The sequence below is a fragment of the Narcine bancroftii genome, chromosome 1 (genome assembly GCF_036971445.1).
Source record: "Narcine bancroftii isolate sNarBan1 chromosome 1, sNarBan1.hap1, whole genome shotgun sequence".
NCBI lineage: Eukaryota > Metazoa > Chordata > Chondrichthyes > Torpediniformes > Narcinidae > Narcine > Narcine bancroftii.
The window spans coordinates 455599093-455618374 of NC_091469.1; the positions used below are offsets into that span (position 1 = coordinate 455599093).

The following is a 19282-nucleotide window of genomic DNA, read 5'->3' on the forward strand; positions in this document are numbered from 1 at the left end:
GTATCATGCACCTGAGATTGTGAACCACCGCTTTTTATATCATTATGCAAATGCAAATTTATAGCAAAAGTACGCAGCCATATCGGAAAATTTCCTCTGTGGAGAATCGATTTCAGAATAAAGGGGAGTCTATTCATGATAGAAATAGGAAGTAATTTCTCTCTGACAATTATAATTTTTGTAACTCTTTAGAGAACGATTGGACCAGAATCACTGAATATGTTCAAGGTTCAGAAAGACATATCTGTCAGGGAGTCAAAGGTTACAGAGAACAGACAGGAGATAAAAGTGGGACTATATTGTTATTGAATGATGGATGAGGCCCAAGGGCTACTGCCCAACTGAAATTTTATTTTCTTTGGATGCAGTGTGCAAAATAATGAACATTATTCTTTAAAATATTTTAAAAATTTAATTTTAATTTTATATGCAGAGAATTAACTTTGAGATAACTTAATTTTTCATGTACAATAGGTCAGCTGAAAAGCTCAACATACAAAAACTGTTAAAACACAAGTAAAATCTCTTTGGAATCCAAAAACCACTCAGAAAATATTTATACAACACCATCATTATTTAAGCAACAAATAAATAAAATGTCAGCTCATTTTTGTTGTAGGCCACAGGAGGCAGTAAAGAAGTAATCAGGTACATTTTCCATAACACTTAATTTGTATAATGGTTTTAGTCCCTCAATTATTAGCAAACCAGTAATGCCTGCTCATAAGTATAAACATTACTAACAATTATTGAGATTTTTAATATCATTCTTTAGTACATTTGAAATTTTACAACTAAGCAAAATAAACACTACAGCAAAATTTCTTCAAAATCTGTACAGAGTTGTTAAGAGAACAATCAGTGGGTTGAAAGTAAGAATCTAAAATGAACCACACTGATCTATTTATCCATATCTACAAAATCCAGTTGGCCATACTGCTTTTTCTAAAATTCCCCTGCATGTATAAAAATAAATTAATAAAATGATACTTTCCCACTCAACTTCATAACTGTTAATTAGAAATATTACAAACCAAAATATTGATGTTTTATTTCAATTTGCCAAAAATTAAGGAAATTCACAAAGCATATTTACAGATGAAAGATACAAACTGTGCAACATTCAATCTTGAGACGAATCATAACGAACTGCAATTTTATGTGGAGGGGATTGGTTTGACGATGGAGAGCTGGGAATTACTTCCAAGAAGGAAATTTCCTGCTGTTGTAACAGGAATTGTGATTGAGTGCATACTCAGCTGTCCAGAGCTATTTCACAATGGACTTCGCAACAGGCACTTGGTTAGGCTGACAGCCAACACATCTCTCAAAGGAACCTTGCCTAGCAGCAGGCTAATCCATTGCTTCCTCTTTTATAGTGATCAGGTCCCCCAGCGACCAAAAATCTCAGAAGCCTATTGCACCACATCTGAGTACCCATGCTTGAAGTGGTCCTGGAAACATTCACTGTAAAGGGATAGAGCACAACACAAAATTCATGCAACGTACACCTCGGGTAATGCAAATCCCAAGACCAGTTCATCACATATGCAGGACCTTGAACAATGTCACTTTTTGCAATGGATTTGCATTTGTCATTTTTAAAGATTTAATTTTGTATTTAAATCTCTTAATTACACTGGCATCAAAACAACCAATACAAGCATAAAATCTGATTGATTCAAGTTTTACTGATGAAGTTGCAAGCGAATTTATCTTTCAGTTTCCTCAATCTCAAGTGTTGCAAAGTTTTATATTAGTGCAATCAAGCTGCAAACCAGTAAACCACATGACAATTTAGGAATGGTTTGTGGAAGTTTATTTTGGTTTTATGTTCAAGTGTGAGACCAGTGTATTTGCCACATTTATTCCTGCTGGAGACAGAGTAGGATTCATTCATCCAATATGTAGCAAGTTGAGCTGCTACAACAAGACAACACATTCTGGAATTCTGTGTCAACTCTTCTCTTGTGTGACAGGGCTGCTTTTTTCACTGAGCCTCTGGAGAGAAAGGAAAAGGTATGTTAGAAATATTCCACAGAAGTAAATCACAAAAATCTGTAGACATCGTGGTTGAGGAAAAAACACAAAATGCTGGATAAGCTCAGCAGATCAAACAGTGCCCTTTTATCGGAGAGACCGGTCGCAGATTGGGAGATCGTTTCACTAAGCACCTTCTCTCTGTTCGCAACCACAGCGACCTCCCAGTGGCTAACCATTTCAATTCTGAGTCAAATTCCCACACTCACATGTCTGTCCATGGCCTTGTATACTATCCCACCCAGACCACCTGTAAATTGGGAGGAACAACACCCTATTTCCCATCTGGGCACTCTCCAGCTAAATGGCATTAACATTGACTTTACTGCTTTCCATTAAACCTGCTTGCCTTTTCTTTCCCCTCCCCTTTCCTCTCTTTCCAGTTCTTCCACCCACCCAGCCATCCCTCCTCTCCCTCATTGCTGCTATTCCCTCTCTCCTTTCTCCACCTATCATCTCCTGTCTTTGTTGCCATCGCCCCATCTTTTGTTTGGACACTTGCCGGCATTTTCTCGTACTTTGATGAAGAGCTCAAGCCTGAAAAGTCGGTGATGAATCTTTACCTTTGCTACATAAAGGACACTGTTTGACGTGTTGAGCTTTTCCAGCACTTTGTGTTTTTACTTATTCCACACAACTTACATTTAGTACTTCAGTTTTCAAAATTCCTTTTTTTCCCAAATAGTCCATGTTATTTAAAAATATTCTGTAGCTTAAAGTATTTGTATTTATCAAGATTTTTAAAACAAGTTTCATTAAATAAAAACACAATGCTGGAGAAACTCAGCTGGTCAAACAATGTACTTTATATAGCAAAAATAAAGATACACAGCTATCTCAGGACTTATGAGAAGTGTGGGACTCGAGAGCTGGGTCTGTTGGGAGCCAGCTGGAGGTGAATGCCTTTAAAAAAGAGCAGAGCGGGACTTGGGACACAGCCATCTCGGGACAGTTATTAGGAACATGGGATTCTAGAGAGCTGGGACTGTCGGGAGGTAGCTGGACATGAGTGTCTTTAAAAAGCAAGTTAAGGGTTAAATAGAACAGTGATTGGTGGGAGGAGTAATAAAGATAAGGGGTAATATGCTAAATTGGTTTCAGGAATAAGCGAAGCCCCAGTATTAAAACATGTCAATAATGTTTAGAATATATCAATAGATTGGAATTAAGGCAGGGTTATCACCAAAAACACTCCTGACTCAAAATATATTAATGCCATTAATATAGGATAATAAGATCCTCGACAACTGGTCTCAGAAAGGGATCACATGTATCGAGGACTGTTATGAGCAGAGGAAATTTAAACTTATGTCATTCGATCAGTTAAAAAAATATGCATGGTGTGTTAAAAATTCTTTTCTCTGCTATCTTCAACTGAGATCTTATTTAAGGGACAAATTAAGTCCGTCAATGACTTTACCAAGTGCAGCGATTTGGAGACTGATTCGAAAGAAATAAAGAAATTTATTTTAGCAGTATATTTCCTATTTCAAGCAAAAACTCCTAAAAGGTTACATAAGTCAAGACAGAGGTGGCAATCAGACTTGGACAGAATTGGAGAACAATAGTGGTCCGATCTATATCAAGACAGTATGACAAATACATTTAATGTTAGATATTGACTGATACAGTATAATTTCTTATATCAGTTCTATTTCACACTGCAAAATTAAATAAGCTTAAATCAAAAATTTCAGACCAATGTTTTAGATGTGGCACAGCGGTGGGAACTTTTCTACATTCAACCTTGTCATGTTCCAAGGTGAGGCCCTTCTGGGTTGATCTAGGGAATCTCCTAGAACAAATTTAGGAAAATATTTTCCACAAAACCCAGAATTGTTTTATACTGGGAAACATTGCGGGCATAAGACCAAAAATGAGGCCGTCCAAATTTCAAATGCAATTTGTAAAGGTTGCATTGGCGGTGGCCAGGAAATGCCAGGAATGGCACAATGGAATGTGGAAATGCAAATCCATGTTCCCCTTGAGAAAATCACTTGTATTTTGAGGAACAAATATGATGTAAATCTTGTCTCCCCCCCCCACCCCCCGCTTTGAAGCGCACCATCTGTACCTCTTCCTTGGATCTAGAAAAGCTAGATAATTAGTGGATGGTGCATAACTGACAACCTCTTATTATTTCTCTCCTTTTAGTCTAGTCTTGAACTATCTTGTTTTCTTGCTCTCTATTCTTTTTCTATTTTTCTTACTTTTTCTCAGGGGAGGGGAGAGGAAGAGGGGGAGGGTAGGTACAGTTAATTATAGTTAGACATGCAATAGCTATTAATGGATGTATATTACTTTTTTTGGAAACTTATTTTGTCCTTTGCACTGTTTGACTTGAAAATTTGTAAATAATAATAAAAAAAGGATAAGGGGAGAGGCCAGTGTGTGAGTGGCTCAGGGTAGGTGTGGGACTTAAAAGCTTAAGCTCACAAGGCTTTGGTGAGCTGAGGCTATGGACGAGCTTGGTTCCACGAAGGTATGATCTTTGAATTTACTCCTTGAAAGAGTTAATGGAGTCAGTGGCTAGGGCAGTCAAATGATACGACTGCAGGATGTTGGAAATCTAGGACAGAACAATTGTCCTTGATGAACAACACCTGCATCCCATGGCAGCTCCTAGGAGACCATGTTAAGGAACTGCAACTGGAGCTGGATGAACTCAAGATCATTCGGAGGCAGAGGCAGTGATAGAGAGGAACTTCAGGGAGACAGTCTCCCCTTAAAATCAGGTGACAGGTAACAAAGTGACTTGTTAGGAGAGGGAAGGGAAAGAGGCAGGCAGTGCAGAGCACCCCTGTGGCCAGTCCCCATAAAAACAAGTGTACTGTTTTGGATACTGTTGGGGGGGGGGTGGTGGTGGGGGGGAAACAAGTCGTGGTGGTCATATCTCTGACACAGAGGCTAGCCCCTCAGCTCAGAAGGGAAGGGGGAGAATAGGAGAACTATGCTAAATGGGGACTCATTGGTTAGGAGAGAAAATAGGAGGATTTGTGAATGAGATAGAGGCTCCCAGATAAAATGTTGCCTCCCAGGTGCTGGGATCAGGGATGTATCTGATTGAGTTCATAGCATTCTGGAGGTGGAGGGTGAGCAGCCAGATGTCATAGTCCACATGGTGACCAATGTCTTAAATGGGAGTAGGGATGAGATCCTGAAGAGGGATTATAGGAAATTAGGAAAGAAGTTAAAAAGCAGGACATCAAGGGTGGTAATCTCAGGACTGCAGCCTGTGCCAAGTGCCAGAGAGGATAGGATAAGGAAGGTGTGGCAGATGGATGCGTGGCTGAAGAGTAGGTGAAGGGGGAAAGGGTTCAGATTTCAGGATCATTTGGATCTCTTCTGGGGAAGGTCTGATGTACAAAAAAGGCGGGCTATAAATGAACTGGAAAGTGACCAATATTCTGGTGGATAGGTTTGCTATAGCTGTTGGGGAGGGTTTAAACTAGTTTGGCAGGTGGTGGGAACCAGAATGTGAGTGCAGAGAATAGAGCAGGAGGTTAAAAGCATGATGCTGTGTGTTCTGAGTTTGTGAGGAAGGACAGGCATAAATATAGCCAGTTAGAAGGGTTGAAATCTGTCTATTTCAATGCTAGGAGGATTAGGAATAAAGGGGATGAACTTAGAGCGTGGATCAGTACATGGAAGTACGATGTTATGGCTGAAACTTTGCTGGAGGAAGGGCAAGATTGGCTGATGCAGGTACTGGGGATTAGGTGTTTTAAAAGGAATAGGGTGGGTGTGAAAAAGGGGAAAGGGGGGTAGAGTAGCAATATTGGTCAGGGACAGTACCACAGTATAGAAGGGAGGATGCTGCAGAGGGAGTGTCCACTGAGTCAGTGTGGGTGGAAGTCAGAAGAAGGAAGGGAGCTATCACTGTGCTAAAAGTACTCTATAGGCCCCCAAATAGCCCTTGGGTCACCAACAGATTTTTGAATGGTGCGGAAAATACAGGGTTATAGTTAAAGGTGATTTCAACTTCCCTAATATTGACTGGCACCTCCTGACTGCGAGGGATGGATGGGACTGAATTTGTCAGGTGTGTTCAGGAAGGTTTCCTGGCACAGTATGTGGACCAGCTGATGAGTGGAGAGGTCATACTGGATATAGTTCAGGGTAATGAACCTGGTCAGGTGGAAGACCGCTTGGCTCTTGGTGGGGGAAGCATTTTGGAGAGAGTTTACCACAATTCCCTTAGCTTCAACATCACTATGAAAAGGAGAAAAAAAAAAGAGAAAGTGCTTAACTGGGGAAAGGCTAATTATGAAGAGATGATGCAGAAACCAGCGAGAGTAAATTGGAAACAGATGTTTGGGGAGAAACCACAGAAGTAATGTGAAGGAAGTTTAGGGACCAATTGTGCTGGGTTCAGGATAGGTTTGACCCATTGGGACAAGGAAAAGATGGTAGGAAAAGGGAACTGTGGCTGATGAAACAGATGAGGCAACTAGTCAAGAGGAAGAAGGAAGAAAGCTTGAAGTGGGCATGAAAAGGCCTTGGCATGTAGAATTAAGGAGAACCACAAGGCGTTCTATGTGTATGTGAAGAACAGAAGGATGATGTGAATGAAGGTGGGGCCGCTAAAAGATAAAGTAGGTAACATGTGCCTGGAGGTGGAGGAGATTAGGGAGGTCCCAAATAAATACTTTGCTTCAGTATTCACAAAAGAAAAGGATCTTGATCAAGGTGATGTCAAAATAGAACAGGCCTGTGTGCTGGACAATGCAGATATTAAGGAACATGAAGTGTTGGATTGTCTTGAAAACATCAAGATTGATAAGTCCCCGGGGCCAGATGCGATATACTCCAGGCTGCTGTTGGAAGTGAGAGAAGAGATAGCTGGAGCAGTAGCTATGATCTTTGAATCCTCTTTGGCCGCAGGGGAAATGTTGAGGATTGGAGAATGGCAAATGTAGTCCCCTTGTTTAAAAAAGACAATGGGGAGAATCCTGGGAATTATAGGCCGGTGAGTCCTTTGTCGGAGTGTGCAAACTATTGGAGTGGATTCTTAAGGATAGAATCTATGAGCATTTGGAAAAGTACAGTCTGCTCAAGGATAGTCAGCATGGCTTCGTGAATGAAAGGTCATGCCTTATGAGCCTAATTGAAATTTTTAAGGAGGTAACAAAAGAAATTGATGAGGGTAGGGTGGTAGATGTGGTCTACATGGATTTGACAAGGTTCCCCATGAGAGATTCATCCAAAAGTTCATGAGGCATAGGATCATTGGAACCTTGGCTCTGTGGATAAATTTTGGCTCGCAGGAAGAGTAGTAGTGGAAGGAAATTATTAATCCCAGAGGTCAGTGACATGTGGAGTGCCACAATGATCTGTTCTGGGATGCCTGCTCTTTGTGAATTTTATAAATGACCTGGATGAAGAGGTGAAAGGATGGGTCAATAAGTTTGCGAAGGTTGGAGAGTTTTGGATGGAGCTGAAGGTAAGTGTGAGGTGATGCATTTTGGAAGGACAAACCAGAAGGCTGAGTGCAGGTTATTTAAGAGTATGGATGAACATAGGGAACTTGGGGATTCAAATTCATACATCACTCAAGGTCACCGCACAGGTTGATAGGATAGTTAAGAAGGCCTATGGGATGCTGGGCTTCATTAATAGGAGGATTAAGTTCAGGAGGAGCGAGGTCATGTTGCAACTCTACAAATCTCCATTATAGGAAGGATGTGGAAGCTATGGAGAGGGTGCAGAGGAGATTTACCAGGATGCTGCCTGGATTGGGAACAAGTCTTATGAGTCAAGGTTAGCAGAGATGGGACTCTTCTCTTTGGAGTGTAGAAGGATGAGAGTAAACTTAATAGAGGTCTACAAGATTATGAGAGGCATAGATATGGTGGACAGCCAGCACCTGTTTCCCGGGACAGGAATAGCAAACACCAGAGGATATATGTATAAAGTAATGGGTGGGAAGTTTAGGGGAGACATCAGGGATAAGATTTTTTATGCATAATTGTGGGTGCCTGGAATACCTTGCCAGGGATGGTGGTGGAAACAAAAACATTTTTTAAAAGGAATAAATGGATCGGCACAACATCCAGGGCTGAAGGGCCTGTATTGTGAAGTAGTGTTATGTTCTAAAACAAACTTTTCAGGCTTGAGCCTTCTGATGAAAGGTTCAAGCCCAAAATGTTGATTATGTATCTTCAACTTTGCTATCTAAAGTACAGGTGGTCCCCAACATATATATGAGTTCCATTCTGATTGATCGGTTGGATCTCAAAATGGACCTAAGTCGGACGTATGTTAATCTGGGCCTGCGCTTACCTCTCCCAGCTTGAATACCAGGTCTGCCACCACCTTTGTGTCTTGAAAATAGAACGCATTCTGTGGCAGCGATGTTTCACTGCCCTACCAGCCTGTGGCCACCGTCATGTTGGTCCGTCCAAATAAACAGCCCCTGGATCCCCGGAACCATGATATGTAATTTTTATATTTACATATATTTTTTCTTCATTTTAAAAAATTTATACAGTATTTTTACTCCTTGCATTAAATAAAATGCAGAAACATATATTTGAAACAAGCCTCTTTGAAATTGCATTGTGTTCAATTTCAACTACATTGAAATATGATCCAAATAGATCTACGAAGATAAAATAAATTTTCGCCTCAACTGTTACTGTTGGAGAAAAAAAGCTGATTTAGATATTCTACTCACTGCAACTTTTGGTGTGGAAGCTTCACTATGAATGGATATGAAAGGGTTAGGAGGAACCGTGTGAAGTGGCTGTGTCTGGGAACTTGCCAGTAAGTTATTCATAGGAATGTGTGTTGTCCCAGTGATCTGTCGTTGCTGGAGCTCATGCTGATGTTGCTGCATTATCTGATAAAACAGAGCCTGATGTTGTTCCTGATTTTAAAGAAAAGAATACAAAATGTGCATTTCAAATTAACAGCATATACACAAGATATCCTCCTAAAGTTTTCAGTTACGAGCACATTAATCATAATGAAGAGGTGAAAATAATGTAATAAACAGGTAACATCAGGACCCTTGAAATCATTGGTGAGTGAATACTAGCAACAAACAAGAATGTAACATAAAGGGGCAACAGCTGGTCTTTCGAGACATCGCTGCTATTCAATAAGATCATGGAAGTTCCAAACTTAACTGGATATCATACTTCCGCTTTGTCCCATGACCTCTGACTGCCTTGTAGATTAAATGTGGGTTAATTTCTGTTAATAACATATTCAATTACCTGACTTCTAGAGTGCCGAAGGTAGGAAATACACAATGATCAAAGAAACATTTTCTCTTTAAATAACCAAACCTTTGCTTGAAATTATACCCTCATATTCTAGATATCCAACTGATTGAAACATTTTTTCAGTACTCACTCTGCTAATCTCCTTCAGAGTCCTTCATTCTTCAAGACAACTTGTTCAATGTCTTTATACAACAACTTTCTAATCCAAGGAACCCACCCTGTAAACCTCTTTTGCACTGCTTTCAATCTAAACAAATCCTTCCTTAGAATTGAAGCCCAAAACTGTGGGCAGAATAAAAGGTGCAGAATCACGAGCATCGTCAAATTATATCAAAACATCCATATTACTATACTCCAAATTCCTCCCAATAAATACCAAAATTCTATTAGCTTTACAATTTACGTAGTAACTAGATGCTAACATTTTTGTGTCATATACTGTGATTCCCCCAATCCCTTTGCTCTTTTACGGCTACAGTTCAGGATTTAATACCATCATCCAGTCAAAACTGATCAGTAAACTCCAAGATCTAAGAGTTAACTGCCCACAATGTAATTGGATCATGGATTTCCTCACCTCCAGGCAACAATCAGTGAAAATTTGTAAGAACTTCTCCTCCACAATCTCCACCAGTACCAGAACACCACAGGGCTGCGTTCTTACACCTATGACTGTGGCTTTGTGGGAGAAACCAGAGAGTGATAGTAGAGGATTTCCAATCTGACTGGAGGCCTGTGACTAGTTGTGTACAGGGATTTGTGCTGGGCTCATTGTTGATTGTCATTTATATTGTGATCTGGATGATAATGTGGTAAATTCTTTCTTTTCCAAATATTTTAATTAAATTTTACATAAGTAAACAGATATATGCAGAAAATTTGTAAAATACACAACAGTGATGCTAAATATAAAGAAATCAACAGTTTTCTAATTTATAGAATACATCTAAAAAGTAACAAAACATCTTACAATTTTATTTTGAATATTAAATTTTCATTTTCTCCCCCATCTCTTGAGTCCATTACCAAGTTGGTTCTATAATTAAAGTTTGTCTTATGCCTGGATGTGAATAGGCTCTTTCCCCTGAGGTTGGGGAAGATTGGAACAAGGGGTCATAAGTTAAGGGTTAGGGGGCAAAACTTTAGGAGGATGCTTCTTCACTCAGAGTGTGGTGGCTGAGTGGAATGATCTTCTGGAAGAGGTAGTTGCGGCAGGGTCAATTCTGTCATTTACGAGGAGATTAGACGAGTACATGGATGTGAGGGAGTAGGAGGGTTATGGGCATGGGAGTGGGTAGGTGGAACTTGTGGAGTTTCATGTAGATCGGTGCGGACTAGAAGAGCCGATAGGGCCTGTTTCCGTACTGTAAATTGTTATATGGTAATATAATAGAGTTGGAAGACAGGTTTTATTATAAAACTAAAGGTTCTGATAGTAGCTCAGGAAAGGTCCCCATAGGTTTTGAAACCTATGTCTAAGTTACTAACAGAATAACATATATTTTCTAGATTTAAACAGGACATAATATCCCTCAACCATTGAGCATGAGTGGGTGGAGCAGCATCTCTCCATCTTATTAATATCGCATGTCTGACCAAAAGATGAAAAACAGAACCTGAGATTTAATTGCAGTCAAACGGACGCCATCCTCTCCAGTGATACCAAAGAGGGCAACCAGAAGGTTAGGTTCAAAGGTTTAAATTAAGGATTAAGAATAGGGTTTGGAAAACATCCCTCCAATATTTTTCATGGCTTGGGCATGTCCAAAACATATGAACAAGAGAGGCCTCATCTCTCTTACATTTATCCACAAGAATTTACATCTGAATAAATACAAGATAATTTAGCTTTGGACATATAAGCCCTATGCACAATTTTAAATTGCAACAAACAATGATGGGCACAGAGGGATGTGGAATTAACTAATCTAAGGATTAAATCCCAAACCTCATCCAACAATGAAAGATTTAAATTCTTTCCCATGCAGATTTAATTTTATCAAGAGGGGAAGATCTTAAACCTGCCATCCTATCATAAATAATGGATATTAAACCTTTAAGAATGGGTTGTAAATTAAAAAAGCACATCAACAATGTTTGTATCAGGTACACCAGAAAAGTTAGTTGTCTGAGAGTGGAGAAAATGTCTGATTTGCAAGTATCTAAAAAAATGGGTATTAGGTAGATTGAACTTTTCAGAAAGTTGTTAAAAAAATGCAAATTATCAAAGAAAAGATCTTTAAAACACTTTTGAAATGCAGAGTTGTGCAAGGAAGGTTGGAAGAAATGATTGAATAGAATATAACTTGAAAGAAAAAAACCATAAAATCCAAAATGTTTTCTGAACTGGGCCCATATCCTTACAGTGTGTCTAACAATCAGATTATCAATAGATTTATCTAAAGAAAAAGGAAGTGAGGATCCAAGAAAAGCTGGCATGGAGTGGTTTTTAAATGTACGCAACTCTATTGCTACCCAAAATTGACAGTCAAGTCGTTTATGAAAGTGTATCAAAAACATAGGGTTGCATATATTAGTCACCCAGTAATAAAATTGGAAATTAGGCAGAGCCATACCTCCATTTATTTTAGATTTTAGAAGGTGAACTTTACTTAATCGAGATCGCTTATTCTTCCATAAATAGGACAATATAATAGAGTCTAATGCATCAAAAAAAGGTTTAGGAATATAAATTAGTATAGGCTGAATTTAGGCAAAATATTCATTTTGATAGATAATGTGGCCCATAAAAGATGTGGACAAGGGTGACCACTGCGTTAAATGCTGTTTCACGTGTTTTAACAGGGTAAGGACATTTTCTTTAAAAAGACAATTGTGTTTTCCTGAAACTATAATACCTAAGTAAGTACATTACAACTCCAATTAACCAAAATCATATTCTCTGAAATCCTAATTTTTCCGATATTAAAAAAAATTAGGATAAATAAGGATATCCGAAACAAATCAGAAATCCTCATTTATCTGAATTTTTTTCGGAGCCGAACTGACTTCACAGGTTGAAAAAAATTCACTTGACATGAAATTAGAACAACAATTGTCCTTGTTTCAAGTATCTCCCTCCCCTTTCTCTTTCCGTTTATTCTTTAGTTTCCCCTAATGTCTTTTCTCTCCAACTCTCCTTTCAAACTGCATGCCACTGTCTACTAGCCGCAAGCGGTCAGAAGAATCCTTTGTCCTGGTGTCATCAGGAGTATAAAATGTTAAATAAGTGACGTATATTGAAATAAGAGTACCAATTTTTAATAAAGCTGGTCTGGTCCTCGGATATAATTGATGGTAAAATATTCTCCAATCTACAGGGCCAAACTTTAGCCAAAATTTTAACATCAACATTGATAAAGAAATTGGCCTGTAGGAGGAGCACTCTATAGGATCTTTACCTTTCTATTCAATGAGAGTAATGCCAGCCTCACTGAATGATGCTGGAAGCTTACCTTCCTTAAATGAATCAAACAAAACTGAACTTAAATAAGGTGGGAGTAAAGATTTAAAAAACCCCACAGGAAACCTGCCGGGACCTGGTGATTTTCCAAATTGCAAAGAAGAGATAGCCGTAGTTATCTCTATTTGTGATACAGGTTCATCCAATCTCATTTTGTAATCTGGAGAAAGTGTTCCTCCAATTTCCAGGTAGTTATAGTTTGGCAGTGCATGAGGCTATGGATGGACATAGTGGTGTGGGAATGGCATGTATAATTAAAATGGTTGGCCACTGGAAGATCCCTGTTCTTGCAGCAGACAGAACAAAGGGGCTCAACGAAATGATCTTCCAATCTGTGTCACCTGCAGATTCACAAATGAAGTGTTGCTTCACTTGGAAGGGCTGTTTGGGTCCACGAATGTTGATGATGGAGGACATGTGGTCGCAGGGGCAATAGTGAAGCCACGTTCAATTGTAGGAGTAAAAAAAGATGGATCTAAAAGCAATTCTACGACAATGGGGAGAAAACACAGTAGTGGGAATAACTTGATTGCTTTTAATGGATTCACTATTAAAGGCCTCCTTCTGTGCTGTTACCATTTCTAAAGTCTCTTATGAAGCTTTCCATATTAAATAATCTACGCAGAATTCATGTTGCTCATGGTGCTTTGTGGAACAATCAACATGAAAATAAATGATATATCAGATCTAATTTGAAGATCTGGATGGATCCCAAACTTGTTAATGTTCATCCAACTACCACTGATAGATCTGTCAGTGGACAAGCATTATGAAGATAGTAAACATAATTCAATTACATTTACCATAGCCATGGACAAGGAGAAGAGCAGATGATATGGGAAAATATTTAATTGCGGAGGGCAAATGATGATGGTATTAGGCAGGAATCTGGGGCCGATAACTGGAAACAGATGTTCTCATGTAAATGGACAGCAGAGATATGCTGATTGTCTTGGGACCATTTGCATGGGGTTCTGGATAGTTTGCCCTCTTGAGAAAGGAAAAGGATGGTAGGATAAAGGAACCATGACTTACAAGAAAGGAGGAACATTTCATTATGAGGGAGAAGCAAGCAAAGAGGAGAAAGAAATTAGGCAAAGTTCATGAGAATTATTTGGCAGGAAAAAACTTAAGAAGGGACTTAGGAGAACTAGAAGTGGACCAGCTGACGAGAGGAGAAGTCATACTGGATCTAATTCAGGGTAATGAATCTCTCAGGAAAGGCTGAAGAGATTTGGGCTATTTACCTTGGAACAGAGGGGCAGAGAAAAAAACTTTCTTGATCTGCATAAAATCATGAGAGGCATGGAGACTAAATGGGAAGGATTTAGAGAGAGGTACTAAAAACAAAGGCAAATAAATAGAATGAGTAGAGGTAAAAATCACGATATTTTTTATCCAGATACTCTCACCGCCAGAATGGGTAGTAAAGGCAGATGTCTTTATCTTTAAATATTGGATGTGTACTCAGAGAGCAGTGGCATTGAGGGCTAACATAACAAGTGGTGGGATTTGGGTGATGTGCTCTTTCTTGACTGGCATGGATCAGAATGGATGAATGGCTTCTACTTGTGTTGTAACATTTCAATGGTTCTTTCTATAATATAAAGGTAACAAAACAAGCTCTCAAATAAGTAAGCCATCTTATTCATCTATTTATAAGAGATAAAAGAATAGTCTTACTGGAGTAAGTTGATGGGATGGTAACAATTGTTGAAGCTGTTGTTGCAGTAACAATTGTCTCTGTTGCTCAGAAAGTAAATTAAATCCTGGCATGCTAGAAAACAAAAATATTTTTTTCAGATTGTAGTATACTGTCTGCAAAACACACACACACACACACACACACACAAACTTTATTAGGAACAGATTCTCAAAAGTCAACGTTTTGATGTAACAGAATATTTTTAACGCTTTTAGCATTTTAGAACAAGAAATAGGAGCAGGAGTAGGCCATTTGGCCCATGGAGCATGCTCTGCCATTCCACTCAATAAGATTATTCCTGATCTAGCCAAGGACTAGGCTCATTTACTTTCTTGTTCCACATAATCTTCAATTTCCCTACTATTAAAGCATCTATCTATCAGCATCTTAAGTATATTTAATGGGGCCACTTCCACTGCTTTATTGATCAAAGAGTTCCACATATTCACTCCTCTCTGAGAGAAACAATTCCTCCTCATCTCTGTCTTAATCTACTTTACCGAATGCTGAGGCTATGTCCATTAGTTTTAGTCTGAATTGCCTGTGGAAACAACCTCCCTGCTTCTATCTTATCAATTACTTTCATAATTATCTACAGTTCTAATAATAACCTTCAGCCTTCTTAACCTCATAAGATTGCCTGCCCAATCTTTCCTCATGTTAACTTCTATCATTACTGGTTTGCCCCAAAAGTCCATCCAGGTGAAGCTACAATTCATTTGACTGTTGTCCAATTTAATGTATTGCTTTTCAAGCCTACATTGTAGTCTTCGCTATGTAGGAGAAGATAAAGGCAGATTGGGTGTGTTTTGAAGAATACCTACATTTAGTTTGTCTTCTCACATTGATATTTTGAGTCCTTGTCCCGAAACACTGCCTGTATGTTTCCCTGGAGGTGCTGCTTGAACTGCTGTATGCTTCCAGAATTTCCTGTTTTTGCTTTAGATTTTAAATATCTGCATTTTTCTCTCAAATTCTTAACCCATGCCTTGTAAGATAGCTATTTGGGTTCTTTTTGAAATCTGACATAATTTGGTAAATTTTAGTAAAATCCTAACCAACTTGCATACATTGCACGATGTTTTTTTCTGATGGTTTCAGAAATAAATTATTCATGTTTTATGACATTACACCATAAATGTTATTGATTTGACATGCATTTCTGTTAAGAAAACATGTCATATGTGGGAGCAACAGAAGATCCCAATAATTAGTGTGAAATCTAAAGACAGTTTTGTTTTCAAAATTAAAACCTGGCAATTTAGTACACAGGCAGACTGGGGAACTGATAGCTCATTTTTAGCTTTCAACTTCTTCTCTCTTCCAGTTATTTTAAATGTCATTCATTGTCTTCTCTATACATCTTACCCATGTACATGTACTGTATTGTTATTCACAAGCTAGAAAACAACACTGAGAAACGCTGCTTTGTCTGGTTGTATATAGTGTACAACTCCGATTATCCGAAATAGTGGGGACCAGACCGATTTCGTGTAAATGTTTTTTTCAAAGGACTGGTCAGCAGCAATGGCAAATCACTTGTAACAGTATTTAAGATACAATAAACAACGAGGGAAGACTTTTTCAGCATTAAAATAATGTTTAATTCTCACCAAAAAATACTGGCCACCACCGATCACTGAAATGAACCTGCTGATGGCCCGCTCCTGCCCGAGAGCTCCTGCCCAGGAGCCCGAGGTCCGCAGCCTGAGTTCTCTGCTGCTGCTGGCAGCCCGAGGTCTCTGCTGCCACCGGGACCCCAAGGTCCACGCTAGCGCCGGGAGCCCGATGTCCCTGCTGCTGCCAGCAGCCTGAGGTCTGCAGCCCAAGGTCTCCGCTGCCACTGGGAGCTCAAGGTCCCCGCTGTCGCTGGAGCCTGAGGTTCACTGCTTCCACCGGGATCCCGATGCCGCAGGTCAGTTCAACTCCAAAAGAAATTTGGATAAATGAGCATTTCTGATTTGATTTGGATCTCCTCATTTATCTGAAATTTTAAAAATTTTTGGATAATTGAGGATTTTGCAGAATTCAATTTAGGATAATTGGAGTTGTACTGTATACAGTCAAATAATTATAAACTTGGTCTTCTGTCATTCAATTTCTTTTGAGCTTTATTCCATCACAGACCTTAATTTTTGTTCTCTCTGCTGCATCTCCCTTCCACATCTATCCCAATCTTCCTCAAAAATTAAACAAGATTTTAAGATGCAAATTTAAATAAAAATTCTGATGAAAGGTTACAAGTCCGTTTGCACAGTTTCTGCATCTTGTGCTGATATTCTTGGAAGCCACAAGATTGTAGATGTTCACAATGCACAAAAATACACATCCCATACTGCACATGGTAATTTTACTGTGTGAATGGTAAAGTATAATAAATAAATTATTTGCAGTCGATTTTACCAAGTTGGAACACAACATTCTAGGTTAACAGTGAAGTTAAGAGGTCATAGTTATCATCTCCCAACTTACTGACTCAGTCAATATAAATATTTTGGGGAATTGGAAAGAGGGAACTCACTTCAATAGTCAGCTTCAAGTTTGTATTAGATTGGCTGTTTCCGACCCCCACCCCCCCCAACCCCAACCCCACATAATATGAATCCATATATACCACTGAAATCTGAAGAACAAGACATTAGCTTGAGATAGTTGGGAAAGCCGAGAAACAAAAATAAAACGTTCTTTCCTCCTGCTTAAAGAAGTTTTAAAATATATTTGTCACAAAATACCTTGTACAGAGAAAAAGGTTCTCCTGGAAACAGATCAACAGACAATCTCTAACACTGCATACAGCAGTGAATGGATCACAATTTACAGAATTATAGGATGGCAATGAACAGGAAGGTCAATTAGAGGTGTAATGTTCATGGAGCGGAGGAAAGTTTGCTTTATGTTCTGAACTGCATTCACTGCTTTCTGTCGTTTCTTCTGATCTTGAGGGGAGCAGCTTCTACACACATTGTGATATATCTAACAAATCTGCCTTCAATTCTGTATGTGTAGTGTTGAGGGATGGGGAAGCACCAAATGTTTTTAGTTTTCCTGAAAGTAGAGGGATTGGTGTTCTCTTGCTATATTAACAAGGGAGAAAGCTTTTTCAGAATGGATATTCCGAATTTTAAAAAAATTTAGATATACAGATTGGCAACAGACCTTTCCGGCCCATGAGTCAATGCTGCCCACACCCAATTGACCTAGAACACCCTCCGATACATTTTGAAGGGTAGAAGGAAACCAGAGCACCTGGAGGAAACTCATGCAAACAAGGGGAGAATATACAAACTCCTTACAGGCAGCACCAGATTCGAACCCAGGTCATAGGCGCTGTAACAGCGTGGTGCTAGCTGCTATGCTAACTGTGAAAAATGAAATGGCAGAACCACGATTTTGAATTGAACTTGTTGGGGAACTGGGACCTGTTGTAGGTATCCAAAGGGCAAAATGCAAATGGCATCACATGTGGATTGGGCTGTAAAGAAAGCTTTTGGCATATTGGATTTCAGAAATCGAAGTACTGCGTACAGTAGTTGGGATGCTATGTTAAAGTTGAATAAGACATTAGTGGGGACAATTTTGGAGTATTGTGTGCAGTTTTGATTGACTAACTCTAGGAAGATATCAATAAGATAGAGGGAATTCAGAGAAGATTTACTAGGATGTTGCTTGGACTTCAGGGACTGAGTTACAGGGAAAGGTTATATGGGTTAGGACTTTATTCCCTGGAGCAAAGAAGAATGAGGGGTGATATCATAGAGGTATTTAAAATTATGAGAAGGATAGACAGAGTAAATGTAGATAGGCTTTTTTTCCATTGAGGTGGGCAAGATTCAAACAAGAGGTTAAGGGTGAAAGGGGAAAGTTTAGGGGAAACATGAAGGGGAATTTCACTTAAAGAGAGAGGTGGGAATGTGGAACAAGCTTCCAGCTGAAGAGGTAGATGCAGGCTCGATTTTAACATTTAAGGGAAATTTGGACAGGTATTATATACGGATGGAGGAGGAATGGAGGGCTATGGACTGAGTGCAGGTCAGTGGTACTAGGCAAGAAAAAGTAGTTCAGCACAGACTTTGAGGGGCCGAGTGGCCTGTTTCTGTGTTGTAACTGTTCTATGGCTAAGGATTGAGGATGAGTTTGGAAAACTGATAAGAACGTGGTCAGGGTTGGTGCTCTTTGCAACACAGAGATGGCTAGGCCAGGCCAAACATGAGATTGATTAGTGAGACACTCGGAAGCTTAATATGGAGCTATTAGAAAAGTGATTCCTGTAGTTATACTTGGAAGCAAACATAAAATTGTTTGTGATCCAGTAAACTTTCTGTTGCCAAAGATGCATTCTCATGGACCTGGAATATCCAATGAAAACCTCATCCTAGATTTTGCTTCATAAAAATAGTAGGAAAATGTAGAATCTTATATGCTTCAACATATCACCTCTCAGCCATTTAAACATCAATGAGCAAGGGCCAATTTGCTCAATTCGTTTTCAAAAGGCAATTCATTCTTCCTGAAATTAACCTGGCGAATCTTGTATGAAGTTGTTTGGATGCAAGTCCTTTACTCAGGGACCAGATTATTTCAAGTTTAGTTCCACCAATGTCCTGCAGCAAGATGTATTGATTTTTGTACTCCATACTCCATGTAACAAAGGTCTGCACTCCATTTGCTTTACTAATTACTAACTACACCTGCATGTGAACTCTATTTAAGGTACAAAAACTCCTAATTCCCATTGTGCAGCACCATTTTCTAATGTGTTTCCATTTAAACAATGCTATAGTTTTGTATTTGTATCCAAGAACAATGGACTACTTAAACAGTTTGGGTAGATTTGACCAAATTTTC

At 39.1% G+C, this 19282-nt stretch overlaps 1 protein-coding gene across 11 annotated transcripts in view; it reads right to left on the bottom strand.

Annotated features, from left to right (window-relative positions):
• Nucleotides 1-399: 399 nt before the first annotated feature.
• Nucleotides 400-19282, bottom strand: part of mllt10 (MLLT10 histone lysine methyltransferase DOT1L cofactor) — a 458751-nt gene continuing 439868 nt past the window's right edge. For all 11 annotated transcript variants that reach the window (XM_069914651.1, XM_069914639.1, XM_069914641.1 and 8 more), the window contains 3 exons: nt 14416-14509; nt 8717-8908; nt 400-2001 (listed from right to left, as the gene is read on the bottom strand). In XM_069914651.1, coding sequence (XP_069770752.1) covers nt 1957-2001; nt 8717-8908; nt 14416-14509 — 331 coding nt within the window. In that variant the 3' untranslated portion in view covers nt 400-1956. The remainder of the gene's footprint in view (nt 2002-8716; nt 8909-14415; nt 14510-19282) is intronic.